The 23,197-nt window shown below is 41.9% G+C and overlaps 1 protein-coding gene across 1 annotated transcript in view; it reads left to right on the top strand.

Moving 5' to 3' along the window:
• The window catches only part of KIAA0753 (KIAA0753 ortholog), a 58,615-nt gene that overhangs the window by 25,807 nt on the left and 9,611 nt on the right, over positions 1–23,197 (top strand). Inside the window, exons 8-16 of the mRNA XM_054575853.1 lie at positions 5,113–5,345; positions 6,541–6,707; positions 8,205–8,324; positions 10,032–10,121; positions 11,350–11,428; positions 12,411–12,494; positions 15,281–15,457; positions 17,194–17,275; positions 23,061–23,181. Of these exons, the coding sequence (XP_054431828.1) occupies positions 5,113–5,345; positions 6,541–6,707; positions 8,205–8,324; positions 10,032–10,121; positions 11,350–11,428; positions 12,411–12,494; positions 15,281–15,457; positions 17,194–17,275; positions 23,061–23,181 (1,153 nt within the window). The remainder of the gene's footprint in view (positions 1–5,112; positions 5,346–6,540; positions 6,708–8,204; positions 8,325–10,031; positions 10,122–11,349; positions 11,429–12,410; positions 12,495–15,280; positions 15,458–17,193; positions 17,276–23,060; positions 23,182–23,197) is intronic.

Here is a 23,197-nt window from a genome sequence, read left to right as displayed (position 1 = left end):
CGTTGCTAAGCTGATTTATTTCTAATAACTTATCTGTAGATTATTTGTATTTTGCTATGTATATAATCATATCATCTATAAATAACTATTGGTTTATTTCCTCCTTTTCAATTTTTATTTCTTTTTCTTCTTTACTTTTCCGGTTTTATTTACTATCTGTAGATGACTGATATGAAGGTACATTAAAGTCTCTTCTGATACATGAAACTTCCTTAGTTTCTTATTGTATTTTTATTCATTTTTGTTTTGTGTATTTTGAAATTGTGCAGTTAGATGCATAAGAATTCCTAGCTGTTAAATCTTTTAGGTTGATTTCATATGTTGTCATTATTAAATATTTCTCTTTGTCTTTTTTAATGTCATTCGTTCACTTTGGATTCTGTTTTATTTGGTATTAATATTGTTTCATGTACCTCACTTGCTTGGCATTTACTTAGAATAACATTTTCCATTCCTTTATATTCTGTCTTCCTTTGATGTTTTATTTTAAGAAAGTTCCTTGTAAATAGTTTATTGTTGGTGTTTTTAACTCTGTTGTGTAGTTCTATATTTAACCGACTTACATTTACTGAGACTAATACATTTGAACTTTTTTCTATCTTATTTTATGTTTTTCATTTGCTAGTGTTTTCATTTTCCTTTGTTGTAATTTATTGTATTAATAAAGTTTTTCTTGTTCCATTTTTTCCCTACTGATTTGGAAGTTATGTAAAAGTTTGGTTTTCATTTGATTTATTTCTCAATCTGCCACTAATTGTGTGGAATTCTAGTAACCTAATACATCATCTCTAACATGAATGTAACAAAAACTAATTTACTGGATTATTATTAGATATGTATTCACATAATGTGATATTCTCTTCATTGTAGGCAGTTAGAGCTAATAGAGCATCTGCCTTTTCCAGCCTTTTCCCTTCAGGACAAGTGTCAAGTCTGTTTGCCATGATATCCTTTCTGACCAGCTCAGTGTCTAACACATAGTTAGGCACTTAAGTGAGAGATTGAGGGAAGTGTAATTGAATAAGAAAATGCTTCTGAGCAGCAAATCCCAGTAGCTTGAGTTCTGGGTGTTGGGGGCTCATTTACGATACTCTGGAGGAAATGGAGAGAGCTTTCCAGACCTGCACACAGAAATGTATTTCCTAAATGAGCTAAAAGATTAAAGGTTCCCATAACTGATTAGTGAAAAATTAGGACCAGCTTCAGAAAGAGAGGATGGAAAACCTGCTAATCTAAAACTCTCCATGGGAACAAAGGTGGGAAAGCCGGGAGACAGCCGACCATGGGAGAAATGTTGACAAAAAAGACCTCTCTTCTAGTCCCGGGTCTGCCACTTTGGGACCCCAGGCTGATGGCTTAATCTCTCAGAACCTCAGTATTTTCATCTGTAGAATGGGGATAATAGTCCTTCCCTTATGTGACTTAGTTGTTCTAAGTAGCAAATTAATTACTCATTGCTATAAAAATGTAAGGTGTTGATTTTAGTTCATAATAATAATCTCAAAAGGTTAGATTTTGTTAGGCATATTCTAACAGAAAGCAAATCTTTGCTAGCCATTTAAAAATGAGCTTGTCAGTTTTTAAAATGATGAAGCTTTGTGGTCATGGAGAAGCAGGCAGTTTTCAGTAACCTGGAGAATGTATTTATATGGAACAGTTCTGCACTCCCTGACCAGGCAGAATGAATGACCCTCGCCCTGGACTGCAGACTTCGTGACCTTGAGTAAAAACACTTAACTGTTACTTCTTCACCTGAAAATTACAGTAGCCGTTGTCCTGCCTGCCCTGGGGCATGGTGAGGCTCAATGTGAATTATGTTACACATGAAAAGGTGTTGTGCAGAGGTAAGAGGTAATAATAACCATTGTTATCATCCATAATACAAATCGTCGTGCTGTTAAAGTTAGCCACTTTGCAAATGTAATACATTTACTCATGGGGAGGATGTGGCAACGCTCTTATTTTTATTTATTTTATTTGTGTTTTTCTTCTTGCCCTTATGATCTGGATTTCAGAAGGTTCCATTTTCTGTTTGTTTTAGATGTCACTAAATTCCTTCATTCTGACTTCCTAAGATCTTCTCTTCCCCTCCCCTCCCCCTCAGAAAGTAAGTTGTAGGGAGCGACTTGGGTGGAAGACCTCCCCCTGTCCTTTGCGGCTGGGATATACTCCTATGTGTGAGCCGGATTAGACCTTGTGATGTAGGTAATTGTTGCCTGGTGCAGTTCTTTAGTGGCTTCTGAAATGTTATTGCAACAGCTGATTGCATTGGTATAACTTACCAGATGCAAGGATGACGGCTCCCTCCCCACTACCAGCCAAGCCCTTCCTCAAACTCAGCTGCCCCTGCAACTGTTCCTGCATTTACATGTTGATTTATGCAAATCATAATTGAAAAGGCCTCAGGACCTAGGGATCTGACTTGCCTTGCAGTATGTAAACTCTGAGGGTTAATTATAAATTACAGACCAAGGATTTAATCATAGCAGCCTTTCCTTCCAATGTTTATTTCCTTGCTGGGCAACTTCCATGGCCTTAGAAACTGTCAGATTAACAAAGTGATGCAGGGGGTATCTGAATCTGGCTCCTGGCCTACTGCTGTTAAAGTAGTTCGAATATAGTTTTCCTTTTATTAGGATCTATTTAAAACATACAGAAAAAGAGTGAAAATAGTAACCACCTGTGTATCCACTACCTAGATTTTACCAAATTTGAACAGTTTTGCTTTATTTGCTTCTGAATTATTTTAAAAAGAAAATATGTCAGGTACAGCTGTTTCTTTTATATTCCTCTCCCCATACTATAGCCCTCTGTCCTTCCCTCCCTCACCAGAGGTTACTTGTATTATTCTTATTATAATACGGACCTGTTCTGTTTTTATACTTGTTCTGCTATGTATCAACAATACCAAGTACTTCATATGATATACATTTCATGTAAGTGATATCTTATAGTAAGTATCACTCTGCAGTTTGCTTTTCCCCCATCTGTGTGTGTACGACTTTTTCATATCAATACATGAATTCTATTTCATTAATCTAGCAGTTGTATAGGTTTCCCGTGTATGAATAAACCATAGTTTATTTTCAGCTCTTACTGATGGATATTTGGGTTGTTTCCAATCTTTTGCTTTTCTAAACAATAACAAAGCGTGTATCCTTGCTCCTGTCTTCCTGTGCACACACGTGCGAGTTCCTCTAGGCTGAGTGTGTACCTAGAGGTGAAACTGCTGGTTTGCCGTGTAGGCGAATCTTCGAATTCACTAGAGCAGTCAAGTTGCTCCCCCAAGCAGTGGGGCCGGTGTGCTCCTGCACTAGTAGCTTGTTGAGAGTCCTTGCTTTTCTACATCCTTGTTTATATTTGGCATTTAACATTAAAACTTTCCCCACAATCTGGTGAGTGGGAAATGGATGGTGTCTCTGTTTTAATTTGGATTTCTCTGATTACTGGTGATCATCTTTTCATATTTTTATTGACAGTTCAGCTTTTCTCTCTAAATTGCTAGTTTCTATCCTTTGTCTATTTGTCTACTGGATTATTTATTTTTCTTATAGATTTGTGGATATTCTTTATATAGTCTGCATATTAATCCTATGTTAATTATTTGTATTACAGATCTCTACTGCCAGACTGTGGCTTGTCTGTTGACTTTATGGTGGTTTGTTTTTTTTTTGTTTCCCCAAAAGAAAATTGCAGCGTAGTATAATTAAATTTAAATATGTTAACATTACATTTGAGTTTAAGAAAGCCTTTTCTGTCCTGATATCATAATCATATTCTTCCTATATTTTCTTCTAGAAGCTTTCAAGTTTTCCTTTCACATTTAGGTCTTTGTTCCATTTAGAATTTTAAGAGCTGTCCGGTGTGAGTCAGGACACCATTTTATTTTGTTGCTTATGGGTATGAATAGTCTCGGCACTAAAGAACACAGTTCATACTTAACTCATTTTTATGCTCCCTTTGTCCTACCCCTTTTGCTCTACTGGTTTCTGCCTGTTCCTGCTTCCCTCCCACACTGCCTTGATTATTTCAGCTTCATTATGAACACTGATAGAATAAGACTCCCACTCCTGTCCCCTCCACACTGGGTTATTGTTCTTCACAATTATTTGGGCTATCTTAGGGTTTTACTCTTCGTAGGAATATTGGGGTCAGCCTGTTTAGATCCACACACACACATACACAAAATCTGTTGGGATTTTAATTGAATTTGCATTGAAAATTATGGATTACTTTAGGGAGAATCGACATCTTGACAGTATTCTTTTCATTCATGAAAGTAATTTATCCATATGTTCTTTCTTTCATGTCCTTTAAAAATACCTTTGAATTTTTTCTGTAAAAGTCTTGTATATCTTTCATTAGATTTCTTCCTAAGTGCCATACAGTTTGTGTTGCCACTGTTAATAGGATTTTTTCTATTTTCTCTAGTTATTTTGATGTGTGGGAATGACATTGGGTTTTTTTGCTAAGTTTTTCTTTTTTTTAATCCAGAAACCTTGCTAAACTCTCTTCTTAATTGTAATTGCTTGTCTGTAGAGTCTCTTGATTTTCTGTATAGAAAGCATATCATCTTCAAAAAGAGCAGTTTGATTTCCTTTCCCGTTGCAGGTTGAATGTCATGTATGGAGTTCAGACTCTATTCTCTATCAAATTAGGAGCTACCAAAGGTTTCGAGAAGTGGCATTTAAATACTTGCATTGTAGGAGAACCCATTTCGGTAGCCAAGTGCAGGTGCGATTGAAGGTAAAGCAGGGGCCAGTTAGGAGATGCTGCGGTTAGTCACAGGGTTTGCAAGCCTGACCTTGGGTGGTCATGGAAGGGAAGGAAGGGCAGAGATAACTGCGAGAGATTTTAGAGTTCGGGTCAGAGGGACCAGGTGAGGAGGAAGCGTGGGAGGGGAGGTCCAGGGAGTCAGCCATGACACTGGGGCTCCTTCCTGCAGCAGTGCAGTGTGGGTGACAGGATGAGGAGTAACGCCGGCGGCAAAACACCTCGTCTGTGACAGGGCCAGGGCGGGTCCTTGGAGCGTCTCTGTCTGTAGATGATCATTCTCTCCCACTTGGCCTGAATAACATTTTTCTCTTTGTCCTTTTGAAATCTTCCATATAGATAAGTACGAACCTGATAAAGAGCTTCCAGTGACCCAGAGGTTGGAGACTGAGCTTGATGCAGCAGATGCAGATATCCTTCCCGAAGAAGCTCCATCTCTTCCAGGCCAAAGTGCAAGCCTCAGAGAAGAGGCCTTAGCCCTGGCCAAAACCAAAGCACCGGGGAAAAGGCCTGTGACTGAACATGGGCCACTTAGGAAGAAAGATGCTCCGGCACCGGCAAGACTACAGCAAGTATGAAATGTACAGCAAGTACAGCATGTAGGCGGATCTGAGAGCTCAAATCCAGGCTCTACCTCTTAGTAGCTTGAGTTCTCAGACATTTGATGCCAGAGCACTTGAGTCCAACTGTTTAAATTACGCTGATTTAGCTTAGCTCTAGGTTGTTTCGATTTTTCAACAAAAATAGCAATTTTTAATATCGTTGCTAGGACAGGCCATTCTTGTCCTGGTTTGCTAAAATCCTAACTTATTTGATACCATGGTCCTAATCAGGCAGGCCATTTTAAAATTCCATGTTTTTTCTACTTCTGATTTTAAAGTGTAAAATTGAGGGGATTAAGATTTGATGATATATCATAACTACTCAGTAATAAAAATCATCCTAGGGTGAGTACTTTCTAATACGGCTTCGGAAGCCACCTGGCTTGGAACTATGTTACATTTTAAGCTTCTGCTTAAAATTTAACTTAAGGCCCTATCAGGGGAGAGCTGGCCAGAAGACCACCTCCTAGTCTGAATTCCCTTGCTGTGGGTACTGCCATTTGATGGTGCTGTCCAGAGGCTTGTCACAAACCTGTGTGCTACCAGGTGACCCAGGAAAGGGAGTTAGGCCGGTTAGTGATAGATCATGGATTTGGGTCACATCTTTATTCCCTGCCAAACAGATGCTTATGGGGTATCATCGGGAAGTCAGAGTTGAGCCTGTGTGGATTCAGCTCGGTGCTCTTCTCCAGAGGCAGCCTCATGTTCTACAATGTTTTGCTATAGCCCGAATCTTTCTATTGAGATGGCGTATTCCTTCGTCATGATACTCTTCCTGTATTAGCCCATTTAATCTTCTGGAAACTTGTGAATAAATTATCTCCTGTTTTACAGGAGGAAGATGAGAGTCAGAGAAATTGACTCTTTTCACCAAGAATGTTTTAAAGATTAACCTCCCTTTTTTTTGTTTGTTTAATTAGGAAAACATATAAACATATTTTATGTATAATATATACGAGATTGCACAGCAAGGGATTCTGATTTTCCCTCCCCCCGCTTCGCCCACCAGCATTGTTTCAGCGTAGCTTCCACCCTCCTCCAATTCCCACCGCAGTGCCTCTTGGGTAGGTTTGTGCAGGAGGGGCACGGAGGCCCTTGAAGCGTCAGTGAGACAGAGTTTCTCTGGCATCCACTTGGCTTTATAATTCATATTTCTCTCTCGCAGGGACTTCACAAAGCTGAGAAAAGTAGACCAACCCAATCTCACAGCAAAAGCAGGTTGCAACAGACAACGGTTTCATCCAGATTAAAAATAAACCAACAGCCTGTGAAAGACAGTAGGGCTCCCTGGATACCTCCAAATCCCACGTCCCCACCAGCATCTCCTAAATGGTATGTAAAAATTCAAGGGACTGTTTAGGTATGTCATTTTATTTTTCCTCTACAGGCCAAAAGTGACTTGTTGTTTAGAGCAAATAAAGCAGCAGCCTTAATTCCCACTAAGGAGAGAAGCTTATTAGGATGAGTAATACATAAGAAATTTTTGTCGAAAAGCCTGTTGGTTCCTTTTTCTTACCTGCTTATGGGTAATGTAACTTCCATGGGCCACCCAACACCTTACGGACATGTGTCCTTGTATGGAGGGTCATAGGCTTTCCTCTCTCAACCCTTCACCAGTAGATACCAGTTATTTGAGGTCAGGAGCTATGCCTTCCCTGAATCTGAGCGTCAGTGTCTAGCACAGCGCCTGACACTTAGTAAACCCTAGTAGGCACTCAATAAATCTTTACTGAAAGAATGACTATATTGAAGTAATTCTCATTCAATTTAATGACTTATAATGACTTATAAAACCATACAAATCTCACAGACACTGTTCTGATTGCAGGGGACAGTCAGGGTAGTGCTGACATTATTGCTCTGTCACCCCCGCCCACAGTACACGAAGAGTGAGAAGCCACCGTAGCACAGAGCCAGAGAGAAGGCCTTGTCCTCCGGGGGCACCAGGTCTGGTCAGGCGGAGTGGTCTTTGGGGCATTGAATGGGAAGGACCAGGAGGCAGGGCAGTAAAGAGAAGGCAGCAAAACGCAGTTACATGGGGAGCAGAGGAGGGAGAAGTTAGGGGACCTTCGGCGCCTGCCTTCCGGGAGGCTGGCAGGCATGGGGAAGAAGCCTGGTGGAATGGATTCCCTTTAAGACTGAGTGATTCTGAATGAACGATTTTGCTTTATCCATCAACCCTTAATTTAAAGTTGAAGAAACAATGTCTAGAGAATCTAATGCCTGCTTATGTAGCAGAGCAGGGACTGATAACAGGTCTCCTGCTTTCATAATGGGCTTTTTTATTTTTATTTCCTCTGAATTCTCTATTTTTATATATGTTAGTATAGGGATGTGGATTCAGTTCGTAAACATCAATTAGTTGAAGTTTACATTGCAACCGAATATACAGGGGACTGCCTTCTAGGATCTGTGTGTGGTGGGCGAGGGAGGGGAGGGAGGGGGTGAGGCTCCCGGGCTCAGGGAGCTGTATTAGGCCTTAGAAAGGCGCGGAGGCACTTGGTAATATGGAATGTCATTAGTGACCCAAATCCATATATTATAACAGGGTTGTTTTGAAGTTTATCCATTATTCTGTAATTGACTTTTTTTTTTTCATTTGAATTAGTGATTGCTTCTATGAAGCAAAAGGAGAACTTTCCTCCTTTAGTACTGAGCCTGAATCCTGAAGGATCTCACTCTTCTTCACATTCAGCTTCCATTTTAGGGCGGGTGTGCTGGAGATGACCATGCATTTAATGCTTTCATCTTCCCCGAGCTGGCACCTTTCAGTGACTCATTGGATGCGCAGTGAATGATTGCAGAGATACACTTTCCTGTGTCTTGCAGTGCTGCGTGGCTCAAGGTGAAATCCAGCCCCAGAGATGCCGCCAAAGAGCAGTCTGTCCAGCAGGAGGGTACTGAAGAGGACAGTCAAGTGACAGGTGCCATTGAGCGTGAGGCAGCTAGGTTTGTGCTGGTGTTTTTCAGATCTTTGAGTATATAAGGGCCCCTTTCACATAGATTCTAAATTGAACTTTCTTCTCTTTCCTTTGTATAAAGTTAGTTATTTAAAACGTAAATTATTAACATTTTCTGTCACACTCTGCAGCTTAGACAGTGAACCTCTTTTTTATTCCTTCTCATTTTATTCATTCAAAAATTATATGTGTGTGTCAAGTGCTTTACATGTGTTAACTCTCTTAATCATTATAACGCGGTAGATACTGTTGTCATCACCCCCATATTTCAAGCAACTGAAGCAAGAGGTGTTAAATAATTTACCCATGACCACACTATTAGTCTGTGACCAAAGCTGGGATTTGAACCCATGGAGTCTGCCCCTGATGGCATGCTATTCTGGTTGCTAAGCAGCAGGTAGTTTAAGATGTAGGATTGAAGTTGGAGGAAAAAAGATTAGGAGAGGCATATTTGAGAGTCATCACTGAGGCAGTGTTTGAATGAGTCATGAAGGTAGGTGAGATTTATTAAGGGAGCAAGTATGAAACAGGATCTAGTTGTGCATGAAGGACTGAGCTTTGGGCTAGACCCTGGGGAGCAGGAATAGGAAGTGGACCCAACGGAAGAAAATCAAACAAGAAGAAAAAGCAGGACAGCAAAATATGAGGAAGCTGTAAGAGAGGGCTCCGGAGAGGACTTCAGGCTTGTGAATGAGTTTTAAAGCTTGTTCGTGCCGTGGACTTCTTTGGCAGTTTGGTAGTACGTTTGGATTTTGTCCAACAGTATTTGTAAATGCTTAAATAACATATACAATTATCAAACTATTTTTTAAAAACTGTAAGTGTGTATATTATCTACCAGTTGCATGCTCTGTATGTGGTACAGTTGGGAGCACTATGGAGACTGTTAAAAAAGGGCAAAAAAGAATACCGACCCCAGCTTCTTTATGGTCGGTAGGAAGGACTTGACGTCAGCTGTAATTTAAGATAGAACATGATGTGCCCCTAAGAACCAAAGGGTTAAGAGCAGAGACTTCAGAAGGGGGACAGAGTACTTCTTGCTGCAAAAACAGGCTTCTTGGAGAGAGATGAAAAATAAATTAGGACCTAAAGAATAGACTGTAAATAGAGGGTGATAAGGTGAGAACATTCCATGAGAGGACAAAAGCGAAAACAGGTCTATTTGCACTTATTAGGCTGAGATTGTTCCTGAAATTATGGGGAAGTAAAAATGAATATGGGCCATTAAATAATTTGATAATATTTACATATCCTGAACTGAAAGAATCAAAGCCCATCCACACGCAGTGAAAGTGTTCAGGGTTAACTTTGCCTTTCTCTTTTTATGTGCCTTTCGGGCTCTCCTGGGAGTCCATTTCTTTGTCTAAACTTGTAGCCACAGCAACAGCTTTATTTTATAGTGGAACAAGAAATCCTAAGTCCAGTGGTGGCTAGTTTTCCTAAGAATAGTCGTGGACAGCTTTTTGCTGCTCTGCATACCAGCTGGGAGCTTCTGCCCAGAAGGACCTGTTTACTTGGAACCCCTCAGGGAGGGCCTTGCTGGGGTCGGGGGCGGGGGGGTGGTGAGTCGCCTCCTGAACCCCTGCGGAGCCAGGCCTGGCACACTGGAGGATCCTGGTGCCCGTCCGGCTCTGTGGTGTGGACACCTTGCAGGTTGAGATGGAACTGGTCTAACTCCTTCTGTACTGTCTGCTAGACTCGCTTGGCTCGACGCAGAAACTTCCAAAAGACTGAAGGAACTTGAGGAATTAAAAGCTGAGGAAGTGGACAAAACACAAAAACAGAGGTAAATGTATGTTTCTGAGGTAGAGAGCGACAAAGTGGGCCTGTTCCCCATCATCTAGCTATTTTAACAACTCGATGAAATTGTTTAAAGGTGTAGTCACACTTTTCGTGTTTATTGGCTGGCTGCCCGCTTAAAAGATTTTGAAATCACCTAAGAGGCCTACCCTGGAGCCAAGACAGGCGGCCAGGGGCGGCCTGGCTGCTGTGAGGAGAGCTGCGGTGGCTGTTTCGTACTGTCCTCTGGACTCTGTTGGCTCGGTGCTGAAAGGGTTCTTGCACTTGAGCTTCACTCTAGTGTCATCTGGGTGGATTGTTTGCTAAGGACCCTCACGCTCGTCTTTAGGCCTCTCCTTTGGTGGGTGGGGAGGTCAGCTCTCCAGATGAGTCTTCTGATTTTCTGGCTGGAGAGTAAGGATCTAGATGCCAGAGTCCTAAGAGTCAGGGAGGAGGGTTGCAAGTCAGCCCTTGGCATGCAGCATGCGTCCGCGGTCCCTCTTTTTGGTAGGGCTCCTGCAGCCACAGCTGTGATTGGCATCCCTTAGTCAAGAGACCCTTCCAGGGGCTGGGCAGCCAGACTTCTCACGGAGGCGGAGAGGTCTAACTTCCCAAGCATCCTTTGATTCTTGTCTCCCCGCTCCCAGTGCACCTTCAGGCCTGGACGTCCCTGGTGCGACCAGTCCTGTGCCAGCGCAAGTCAGGGTGCAGACGGGCTGGGTTTTCAGCTTTTCCCGTTCCTGCCTAAGAACCCAGCTCGTTCGGGTCAGCTCAGCTCGTTACTGCCTTTGGCCCTCGGCCCCCCAGCACCACTTTTCTCCTTCTCCTTGTGGGTCGGTGCTTAACTCTATTATTTTGGGGTTTGGGGAGGGAACACAGTTAGTTTCATCTCTTCGGTTTTCTACCCTCTTTGATTGTTTAAAGGCAGTCGTTATTTTAAAATGGACTGAGAGCCTAACATACTTCTTCAGGTGTTTTGATCTAGGACCTACAGTGTGGCATCTACCTGGGAGCTTGTTGGAAGTGCAGAATCTCAAGCCTCAGGCAGACCAACCGAATGAGAATTTGCATTTTAACAAGATATCTCGGGGACTCATGTGGCCATTAAAATTAGGGAAGCACTCTGGGTTTATAAGTATTTGAGTTTTCCTTCACCTGGAGGGAGTGGTAAATAAAAATTCAAAATAGGATATTTTCTTGCTTTTGATTTTATTTTCTTTTTTATTTCTAAATAGTGTTTCTGCCACCCAGTTAGCAGACAAGGTAGAGAAGGAAGTTCTGGAGCGTTTGAAGCCTCTCCTGGTCAAGGCTCAGGTGATCCAGTTCATCTCATTTGCTTGCCTTTTGAAAATTCTAGAATAAAAAGAACTGCTGCAGAGGTCACACTGACCCTCGGCAGGGCCAAGGGCTCGGCAGCTAAGCCTTCGGGGCTGCGCAGGCCGCGGGGTGGGGGCCCTGCTGCGAGGGCCCCCGTGGGCGCCCGCGGGGAGAATGATGAGGGGAGAGAGACGAAATCCCACTTGTTAGAAACGTGAGATTTTAGTTGGGGGGATGACTTCAGATTGCAATTTCCACTCTCAATCAGAGAGACCTGGTGGTGGTGATGTGTTTAATTAACTGCTTCCCCTCTAATCCTGTGCTCTTTCACTTCAGTGGTTTGAAATGACTAGCTCTGTTTTTCCAAAGGAGAGAGTACATCTCTCTTCTTCGGACTTTTTTGAAGATGAAATTGAATACAGCATCACCAACAGGTTGTGCCATCCTCCTCTAGGCAGTGAGCGGAATGTTATGGCCAGACCCTGTGGGTGCCCCTATAAATGGCAACAGTCTGTTTGCATGAAGAGATGGGGCCACAGAAGAATATTATGCTCTTATAGAGAAAAAATGGCATTCTGGGTCCCTGAAAAGGTCATTGAATTTCTGTCGCTCCAGTTGAAGAAATGTTGAATTATTATTAGAGTCCATGGACATCTCAGGAATATAGAGCTGGGAGGGCTCTTTGAGACCAAATCATCCAACCTCTTCATTGCAGAACAGGGAAGGGGAGTAACTGCATAAGAACACACGGCTACTCCAGCACTGTTTACAAAGCTGAGGGAGGAAGGGAGGCCGAAAGCCAGGATGGACACCTGGCATTCATTTTCAGGAAGACAGTGCTTTGAATCACTGCGAAAAGCCTAATGCAGCTAAAGCTGATGAACAGCTCCTCACAGAAGTTATCCTGTTACAGAATTCATTTGTATGAATATGGGCTTAAATTTTTATAATTCTTGAATGCGCCTGTCTGTTTTAACAGAGAGTCAATTCTTCCCTGGAAGCAGATGCTCACCTGCAGGACCGGCCATCAGCAAGCACAGCGACAGCCCGGCCTGCAGAAGGGGTATGTGTGGTGTTGCTGTGCGGTGGTGTCACTGGTTTTAAGGAAAAGGATGCGCATGTTACTTTGCAAACACTAGATTTCCCCACTCAAGAAGTGGAAGTTCTCTTTCATGTTTGGCATGTTAATTCTGACAGTGTTTATTTAGCCCTGTGAGTTAGATGAGCCTTGCAGGCAGCTCACAGAAGTCTTTAGAGCCACAGGTTTTTGTCCACGGCTGCTTTCTTCTCCTCCTGATGACGGGGTGTGGGTGCGCTGCATGACCCTGGCTGTTGGTGGCTTTCAGCAGGAGAATGCCTGTCCTCGTTTCCTTTCATTCAGCCTAGTTTTGCTCATTACTGGCCTAATTTCCTTTATACTTAGTGTCTAATAGTTACTGTTAGGCCAGTGTGTTTTGAGTGCCCAGTAATTATCCGTATTGGCCTGGCAGAGACCGAAGGTAGCCCAAGAAAAAATGATAACATGTGAGGGGAAAAAACAATATATTTTGTGGTTGTCCATCCTCTGGGGGACTTGTTCCTGCCTGCCTAGGGCTGTGAGTGGAAGGTGCTGATGCGCCCATGGAATCTTTGTGCAGGTTGGAAAGAAGTTCCTGCTTTATGTGCTCCGAGCAAGTTGGGAAGGTCTCGGACTGAGAAGGAAGTTGGAACAAAGCTCTGCCAGTCCAATGACCTCAGGAACAAGAAGGAAGAAAGTAGATTTTGAGAATGTATCTTTATTATAATTATTAATCAGTGTTTTAGCTTCAGCATATTTTCATGCCCTTAGTGATTATATATTTACTGTACCAATATTGCGTGAGAGAATCTCATGCGAGGTGAGGCTTCTGAGGCCGGAGACGGAAGGCCCGCATGTCGCTCCTACGCACCGGGTGTGCTGTGCCGCAGGGCTTTGTGCAGCCCGGCGCCAGGCGCGCTTTTCTCTCCAAGTAAATAATGAGGCTGACGGCTGATCCAGGGTGGCAGCCCATGTGGTATTTTAATAAGAAAGAAAAAGGAAGTGATTATAAATGCCGTCTGTAAGGTGAACATGCTTGACTGTTACTAAAAATAATCAGCCCTCTGTATAAGAATTATACTGGAGGCATTAAATGGCCTTTAATATAATTTAGTGAAAAAGAAAAGTAACTCTATCAGTATTTATTATTCTGGGCTGCTGTTAAACATCAGGACTATTGCAAACAGTTTCCCAGGTATCACCATAAGAATCAATGTTTGTAAACAACTGAATAAAAACAAACAGAAGAACCTCACTGAAGTTGGCGTGATGACGCAAAAAGAATTATTTCGCTGTATTAACTTATAAGAGGGCTGTGGGACCTTGGACACATCCTGAGAAGCCTCATTTCTGAAATGGAGAAGATATTCGCTGCACTTTACAAGTAAAACAAACTTTCAGTAGATTTACTTACAGACAAGGTGATCTCTGATATCAAGACAAGGCTCCAGGAAGGGCACCATTATAACATGTTTGTCTGTTGCTGCTGCTTTTGCCATTAATTGAACTTGCACATGAAATATATTTTCCCAAAATGTATGAGTTTTTTACAAAATTAAAGTTACGTATGCACATGGCTACACATCAAACAATTTAAAAAGTTATACCTCCCCACAAAGTGCTAGCATGTGCTGGTTCTGTATCCAGCTCCTTTCTTATTTTGGTGGTCTTTCCATATCAGCACACTGAGACCTTATCTTTTTTAACAGCCAATAAAGATATGAAGAGACAGCCCATCTTAATCAAAGTTAAAATAAAAATTAGTTGAATAACCAATACAAAAAAATTTATAGACAACTAAACCAATAATACAGGTCTAGTTCATTAACATATGTATATTTGTATGTGTAATATATTTCATCTATATAGAGTGGAATGTCAAGAATACTACCATTTCTTCTGTGCCATTTCTTCTGTGAACTGTTAAAAGTTTTTTAGACTTGGCTCTGGCAGTAGCCATTCATTGAGTGTCTTATCTTGTCTGCCACTGTGCTGTGTCCTGAGACACACGTGCTTGTATAATCCTTACTAGTCTGACATGTAAAATTATTGTTTCTGTATTAGAGATGAGAGGATTCAGGCCCGGAGAGGTTAAGGAAACCTGCCCATAGTTGCTGTCATATCAGTGAGCAGAGCCAGGACTTAGTCCCAGAAACATCTCATTCCAAAGCCTGATACGGTCATTTCCCCAGGAGACATTCTTTGCAAACTCTCCTTCAGAGCAGATTATAGACAGACAAGGCACTACAATCATATATTAGAATCATATAGACATATATTAGAATAAAAAAATACAGCACATATAAAAATGCCTTGCAAATCGTAAAGTGCTATAAAAATGTCAAGAATAGAAGCTCAAGAAAGGCTGGTCAGGCTCTCCTGCATTGTAGGTAGAAAGTCTCAAGCAAAGAAAAGAATCATGAACTTTCTGATGTCATGAACCAAAAGAGAATAGATGCATCCTCTGGCGTATGTGACGTGTAAAATATTGGATATTCCTTCGAGTATGGCACGAGGAAGATACTTGCTTTACCAACTGGCAAAACAGGTAGTGATAATTTACACAGACAGTAAAAGTATTACTTTGTTAATGCTACTGTTTAAATGGCTGTGGTAAAAATTGTACTGATGTTACTGATTTTGATATTTACCAACTTAAGGAGAGGTTTAATTTAGCATAGAAACTATACCGGTTGGATCACCATATGGTTGGTTTCTTGGGATCAGTACTTACTTTTAAGTTCCTCTGCTGTCTTTGTATCACTTCTCCATCCCCCTCCCTCGTTTCGTAGGCTACTGCTGTTGACTGTACACCCAACAACAGTCGTCAGCTGGGTGATGTATTGGAAGACACTACTCATGAGCTCTGGGCTATGACTCATCCTAAGATCTTGGAGCCTGACCCCTCAGCCACCTTGGAGGACAGCGCATATCTGGAGACCATGTTGCTCCGAATGGAGGAGATGGAAGTAAGGTCCGGGGCCGCGGCTCTGGTTGGCCGCCGGGGGCTGGCCTCTGCTGAGGGCGGGTCCTCGCGTTTCTCTAGCTTAGAACTTCAGAATCATACCACTGGTTTTATGAGGGGGAAACCCCTAAAAAACTGGAATTATCTTCTTGATCCCTTAGAGCACAGTCTCCACCAGGTAGGTGAGTGTTCCAGGAAGCCGTCTGTGTCAGTGTACCAGCTGGCATCCTTGTGAGAGGCTGCCTTCAGCTTCCATGAATTTTTTTTGAAGACTCTTTTCAACGTGTTTGCTTGCCCATTTCATGATGGGGGATTTACGAGCGCACCTGCCCACACCCTGCTGAGTGTTCAGCAGTTTTTGACCAAAAACAGCATGACCCCCGTGCCCCACCCTCCTGTTCACCCAACTCCTGAGCAACTTTTTTGGTTGTTTGTTTCCCTGGATGAAAAAAGTCCTCAAAGGGAAATGTTTTGCTGCTGTGGAAGAAGTAAAACAAAAAACGGCAGAAGCTCTAAACACCTTCAAAATCGACAAGTTTAAAAGCTATGTTGAACAGGGGAAAAAACGCCTTAATAGGTGCATGGCATCAAAAGGAGAGCACTGTGAAGGCGACTGAAGTTTAAACATGTAACAATAAATACACGATTTTTTATAAATAAATTCTGGGGTGTTTTTTTTTTTTTAGGTACCCCTCATAAATCCTAGCTCAACTGCCACCCAAGTGTGTGGCCTTGATAAACTCACTCATCCTCTCCAGTAGGTCGGGTGTTTTTAAAGATAACATGAGGCTCCAAGTATCGTCATGCCTCAAGCAGCTCGCTGCCTGACACAGAGCTCAGGGAGAGGGCGTTACCAGCTGCCCCTGCTGTCCCTGGTGCGTGTGCCATTCAAAAAGACACCAGCACCGTGGACTTCCTCATCCCCCAGCTTGTAAATGCTGATCATTGGCCCCTCTACCCTGCTAGCATGTGACCCTGACATATCACAGATAAATTTACCTTCTTTAATTTCCACGATACTACTTTAGAATGCTTTTCTCAGAATTTTCAATCTCAGACATTACCCCACCCAACTTGAGGATTGTTCAGAGCAGGAAATTGAGACACAATAAGGAAGTAAGTGATGTGGCTAAGGTCACAGAAGAATTCCCACCAGAGCTAGGATGAGAATCCTCCCAGATCCCCAAACAGCCATTCACTGGTTTCTTCACAACTGCACCATGATGAAATCTCATTTTAGCTTTGCTGCTAAATGGAAACATTATGAGAAGGACAAAATTTTTTTTGCCTTTTTTTTTTTTTTTTTTTTTTTTAATTTAAAGATGTGTAGTTTATCCTAGCCTTATAACCGATTTCCTGGTTTTCGGGGGTAACTGTCTAGACCTGAAGTGCCCGCTATGGTAGTCTGTAGCTAAGTGTGGCTAGTTAAGTGTAACTTGATTAAGATGGAACACACTACTCATATTTTAAGTGGCCACAGTGGTCAATAGTTTGTGGGTACTACATTGGACATATTTCCATCATCACAGCAAGCTCTGGTCTAGATTAGATTGATTGTTTCATTTTATTTCAGACCTCACCTCATAAACGAATCACTTCCCAGCCTGACAGATGCTCATTTCTGGCAATGTGGCAGTATCAAATATATCTGCTGAACTATGGCATTCTTACTAGCTCTGGTTTGTAATGAAACTAACTTATTCTCATAAATTAAACTTTTTTTTTTTAATTTTTTTAAAGAAATACCAGGAGATAGTTCGCCAAAGATATAATAAAATTGTATATACTGATCCTCATCTTTGGATGCAGGCGGAAAAAAATGGTGAGTGTTCCCCTCAATTTTTTTCCCCAATATTATATCCTGAAAATTTTCAAGTATACAGAAAAGTTGAAAGAATTCTACAGTGAGCAACCATATAGATTCCACAATTAACATGTTGCTGTATTTGCTTTATTTATCCTTTATCCATCCATCCATCAGTTGGTCTTATTTCTGCATGCATTTCAAAGTAAATTGCGAACATCAGTACATGTCGTCCAAAACGTTTCAACATACGTATCACCAACTAGAGTTTAGTATATATTTTCCTTTTGATATAAAATTTACATATAATAAAGTTAACTGTGTCATTTCATGGGTTTTGATAAATGAATGATTGTGGGGGGGTTTTTCACTATAGTTTTGCCTGTTCTAGGATCTTGTATATATGGAATCATACATGCATATATCCTCTGTCTAAAACGTCTTTCATTCAACATGATGTTTTACAGATTTATCTATGTTACTTGTTTCCTGTTGCCACTGTAACAAATTCAAGCTTGCAACAAGTTAAAGCACAGATTCCATGATTTAAAACACAGATTTACTCTCTTACACTTCTGGAGGTCAGAAGTCAGAATTGAGTCTTAATAAAGGGCTAAAATCAAGGCGCTGGCACCTTCCTAGGCTGCCTGCATTCCTTGACTTACAACCATACTTCTCCAGGCTGTTTCTGTTGTCACAGCGCTTTCTCCTCTGTGGTCAGCTCTTCCTATGACTGCCTATTATAAGGACACTTTGGTTACATTTAGGGTGGACCCAGATAATCGGGAATACTCTCCCCATCTCAATTTAAATCCTTAATTTAAAGTTCCTCTTGCTGTAGAGGAGAATGTTCACAGGTTCCAGAGACTGGAATGTGGACACCTGGCAAAGCCATTATTCAGCCTGCCACACTTACATGAGGAGTTCACTCCTTTTCGTAGCTGAGTAGTGTTCCATGCATGCATGTACCCATCTAGTTTATCACCTTGCTTAGGGATCTACATGTGGTTGTTTCTAGTTTTGAGTAATTAGAAATAGATCTGCTATGAATATATTCATGTATAGTCTGTATGAACATACGTTTTTATTTTTCTTGGATAAACAGCCAAGGGTAGGCTTACCAGGTCATGGGGCTGGGTGTGTGCCAAACTTTTCCCCAAGGTGGCTGTACCATTTTACACTCCCACCTACAGTGAGTTCCTGTTGCTCAGTATCTTGACTAATGTTTGATGTTGTCAGTCTTTAATTATAACCATGCTGGTGGGCATGTAGTGATATCTCACTGTGGTTTGAATTTCATTTCTATGATCAATAATGAGGTTTCGAACATTTTCTAGTGATTATTAGCCATTCGTGTATCCTCCCTTGTGAAGTATTCAGAGCTGTTGTACATTTTTCTAATGAGTTGTCTGCCTACTTAATTATTTATTTATTATAATCCACTTTTAGAGCAGGATATTTATTATAAACTTGCTCAGTAAAAGAGTAAGAGACCAGCATTTTGTTAATAAAAGATTACAAAACACTCAAGAAGCTTAACCAAACATACACTGAACCCTGAGCCCACCCAGCACCAAAGAAATGTGCAGTATTTTGAAACACACAAGAAGCAATTTTTTTAAAAGCTGGCCGGCCATACACTACATTGATTGTATTATTTAGCATTTCACTGATTTATAAAAAAAACTACCCTAAAATGCTTTTTAATCCAACTAGGAATTTGCTTCATTAATAAGTCTAAAAATACAGACTGTGGCAGCCAGGGACACCCACAAATACACCATTGGGGAATGAAGAATCTTGCATTTTGAGTTTGTGTTATTGGGACTATGACCTTCCTGCTGACGATTCTGAAGTTGCTGGTGCTGAGGAATTGTCCAGTTTGCAGAGAGCAACAGGGAGCGAGAGCAAAGGGAACGTGTTTAAGAGAAACTGAGCGATGAACACCCCTGGCAGCTGGCTAGGAATCCGCGCCAGGAATTCGGTCCTCCCTGGTCAGGGCTGTCCCTGTCCCACCCTCAGTGAGGAGGAAAACTGAGAAATGCATTTAAAAAGGTTAAGCGGGGCCACCTGCAAAAATAGATCTGTGTAACCTTAGTAAAGAAGATTAGAAGAATGGCTACGACTGGGCAATGGACAGGATCAGGCACATGAGACCAAAATGAAAGTCGGAAGTAGCCCCTGTCAGCATCATAAAGACCACACACTCGGACCATAGTGTAGTCAAATCATAACCGGTGACAATAGCAGAAAGAAAAACCTGTCAAAAATGGCAGTATAGAGCACAGTCAACCCACATCTAAGTTCAATATGGCTCCAGCAGGGCTTTGTGTGAACAAGACCATGTGCACGTAAGTGAATTGTGATGAAGCTACTACCTCCCCATATCAAAAGCCATACGGTGGAGCTGAGTGGTACATAGAGGGGTATTTGTCATTTTATAGGATCTTACTAGAACCGAAAAACTAGAAAATAATGAATTTGGGTTGCAGCTGAAGGGCGAGGCAGGAACGGCCGCGATCATGGCGTCTCCTGTGCTTGTGCCCTGCCGTGCACCCCTGTGAGCCCGGAAGGGGTGAGCCCGGCTGGAGGCCTCCTCGCATCTGCTGGAGTGTCTCCCGGTGTGGTCTTGTGTGTAACTCAAGATTCAAGTGTTCAAAGAGGTCTTCCCCACGTTCCTTACCCTTCTACGGTGTCTCTGCAGTGTCAGGTCTTAGAGGGACTCTCGTTTGAGACAACACTGAAGACTTCCCATAGTCCTTGGATTCATAAGATGGCTCTCCAGTGTAAGAATAAATGTCTACTAAAGATGAATGAAGGTTAAAAGCTTTCCACAGGCCTTATCCTCACAGGCTTTCTTTCCAGTGTGACTTTTCCCATTTCCTTTAGAGGCAAGAGTTCAAGGAAGACTTTTTCCCTGTATGTCAACCTACTGACATACAGGCTCCCTCCCATTATGGCCTCTTCATGCATTCAGTGTTTTGAGAAAAAGCTTTCCTCACATCCTTTCATTCTGAGGGCCTCTCAACGGTGCTTAGATGGCTTGGAAGCGCTGAATTATGAAGGTAGCCTCTTCTGCATTCCTGTTGTTTATAGGGCTTCCCTACAGGATGACTTCTTGTGTGTGCGGTGCATTTCGAGGACTTAGGGAAGGCCTTCCCGCGTTCCTTACATTGACAGACTTCTCTACAATGTGCCTTAATAAAGCTTTATTAAGGTGCAGGGAACATTGAAAGGCTTTCCCAATTTCTTATATTCACAGGGTTTCTTCTCTCCAGTGTGAATTTTCATGTGTTTCATAAGGATTGAATAAGCATTGGGTTTCCTGCAATCTTGACATTTTCAGTTTTCTCTGCAGGCCTAGTACTTCTGTGTGACCCTTTAAAATTTTTGAGTTGTAGGAATTCTGTATGCATTTTGGGCACACAATTCTTTGCTACACACACACACACACACACACACACACACACACACAACAGCTTTATTAAGGTATAATTCACATACCATAAAATTCTCCCTTCTACACTGTATTATGGTATGTGAATTTTTAGTGTATTTATGGGGTTGTGTGAACATCAGTGCTATCTTATTCTAGAACATTTTCATCATCTAAAAAGAAGCCCTGCGACCATTGGCAGGCAGGCCCCCAGCCACCGCTGAGCTACTAAATGTCTGCAAATATTTTTTCCCCTCACCTAATTATTTTATCAAATGTGTTGTATTACGCAGACACTTAATTTTTATAAAGTCAAACTTTGAATTTTTCTTCTGTCATTTTTGCTTTCTTTGATCTAAGAAACCTTTGCCTACTCCCAATTTGAGATGAGAGTTTCTTGTTTTCTCCTAGGAACTTTTACGGTTTTGGCTTTTATGTGTAGGTCTGTGATTCATCATGAATAAAAGTTTGCCTGTGGTTTGAAGTAGAGGTTGCAGCTCATTTTTCCCCCTTAATGGATATCCATTTGGTCTCATACCATTTGTTGAAAAGACTTTCACTTTTCTCCTCCACTTGTAAAAATTCATACATACGCATTTTGGCTGCAGTTGCTAGGCTACAATCACAATTTTGGCTGGGAAGTGTTACTCAAATTCTGTTTGACTCAGGCTTATCAGTTATTCCCTTCCTTGATGAAAGAGGTGAGTAAAATGTGGTTAAACATTACCTCTGCAGAAATCTCAGCACGAGGAACACTAAGGGGGTAAAGGAAGTTGTGGGTATAGGCAGGCTACCACAGTCGCCTATGTCCCAGATAATTTTTTAAAAATACATGTGTGGGGTGTTGTCTCAGAAAAAGTGTTCTCCATGTCAGGTTTTCCCAGAAGAATGAGCCATCTAAACACAATACTGATTTGTTCCTTTTATCTTTTCTGTGATTTTCAAGCACTGCATTCTTTGCTCTTATTGTTCGCTCTTTCCCCAACCCTAATCCCACTCCCATTTGCATCCTCGGAAAACAGTTGAAACCATTCTTCAGGGCCCAGCTCACGTGATCCTGTATGTTCCGTGCCTGCAGTGCTTTTCCTGGCTTTCCTGTCCCGGAACTTGGCTCCCTTCCGTGCCCGTGAGCTCCCACAGACTTCGGGCACGTTCTGTATGTGCAGAGCTAGGCCGCAGGTTCTCTGAGGCCAGAGAATTTGTCGTAGTCGCTTGTGTTTCCCACTGCACCCGGCACAGGCTGGCCCTGCGCGCGGTGAATCAGTGGACATCTCAGCATCACTTTGTATGGGAGCAGAGCAAAGGGACACGTTGTAAGGCAGTTTGCCTCGCTGGTGGTGTGGCCATTGGCCACAAAGTTAGGTTGCATCATGCAAAAGACAGTCTTACCTAGGACTCAGTGTTCTCTTTTTTCAAGGGCAAGTTGAATGATTAGTCACTATCTGTGACTGTACATAAAGTCTAGGTATACATTGAAAACAGCTCTTTAGAACATTAAGAACTGAAATGAATTTTTGGACACTTTAACTCCAGAGTCATGAAATCATAGGGTAAGAACCCTGTGTCTCTAGTTGTTCACATGGTATGTTCAGTTTCATCACAAAACCATATTTACAGTGATTTTTGAATTATGCAGGGTCCAATCTGTATATCCTCTCTGTGAAGTTGAAAATCAGTTGCACTCAGCAGTATTTTTACAAAAACTGACTCAGGCCATGTTTCTGACAGTAAGAAATCACAAGCATATAAATGAGTTAGAGAAAGTTATTTGACTTAGAGATTCTCCTTGCCTAAGAGAAGGACAAATCTTCCCACACTTGAAATGCACTTAAAATTATAAATAACCTAGAACTCAAAAAGAGCGATCAAGCCGACAAGGTGTAGTTAGGAAGTTAATGTTTTGACTGTCATCCTGCAGATCTTCCAGCAATGCCCATGGACAAATTACATCAGCTAATTAAGTGTTTGGGTGTGAGTGGTTTTTTTCTTTCTCCCTAATCAAACCATTTAAAGGTTAAAAAACAAACCCAACTGCTTAAAACTCCTCGAATGGATGGCTGGACCCTAATGGAACCCGTGCAGCCTGGGGCTTTGCACAGGCTTCTCCAAGGTCTCCTTGAGAGCCAAGCAGAGGCTCAAAAGGAGTTTATTTCTCACAAGTGACATGTCCTTGGCTTGTGTCTTTGTAACTTTTAAATTCACCTTTTCATGTAAAACAAAAACATTGTTTCATTGCCCTGCTGGCCCAACCCATCATGCTTAAGAGGTGTGCATGTGACTTCTCGCAGGCGGTTGGCCCCTGGACAGCTCTGATATGTATGTTGACTTTTCTTCATATACAATCATTTTATGCCTCTCTTTTTCTAGACCAAAAACTCCCAGCAGTAAGTGAAAGGCCCCTTTCTCCTCATCCAATCAAGATCACAAAGACAGTAGCTAGCAAAGGCTCAGACGTGAACATCCTGTTAGAAAGGCCCTGGAATGGCAAGTAAGTAGGAACGAGA

The sequence above is a fragment of the Pteronotus mesoamericanus genome, unplaced genomic scaffold (genome assembly GCF_021234165.1).
Source record: "Pteronotus mesoamericanus isolate MK-2021 breed Mesoamerican mustached bat unplaced genomic scaffold, CSHL_Meso_final contig_317, whole genome shotgun sequence".
Classification (NCBI taxonomy): Eukaryota; Metazoa; Chordata; class Mammalia; order Chiroptera; family Mormoopidae; genus Pteronotus; species Pteronotus mesoamericanus.
This window is presented reverse-complemented; position numbering and strand designations above follow the sequence as displayed.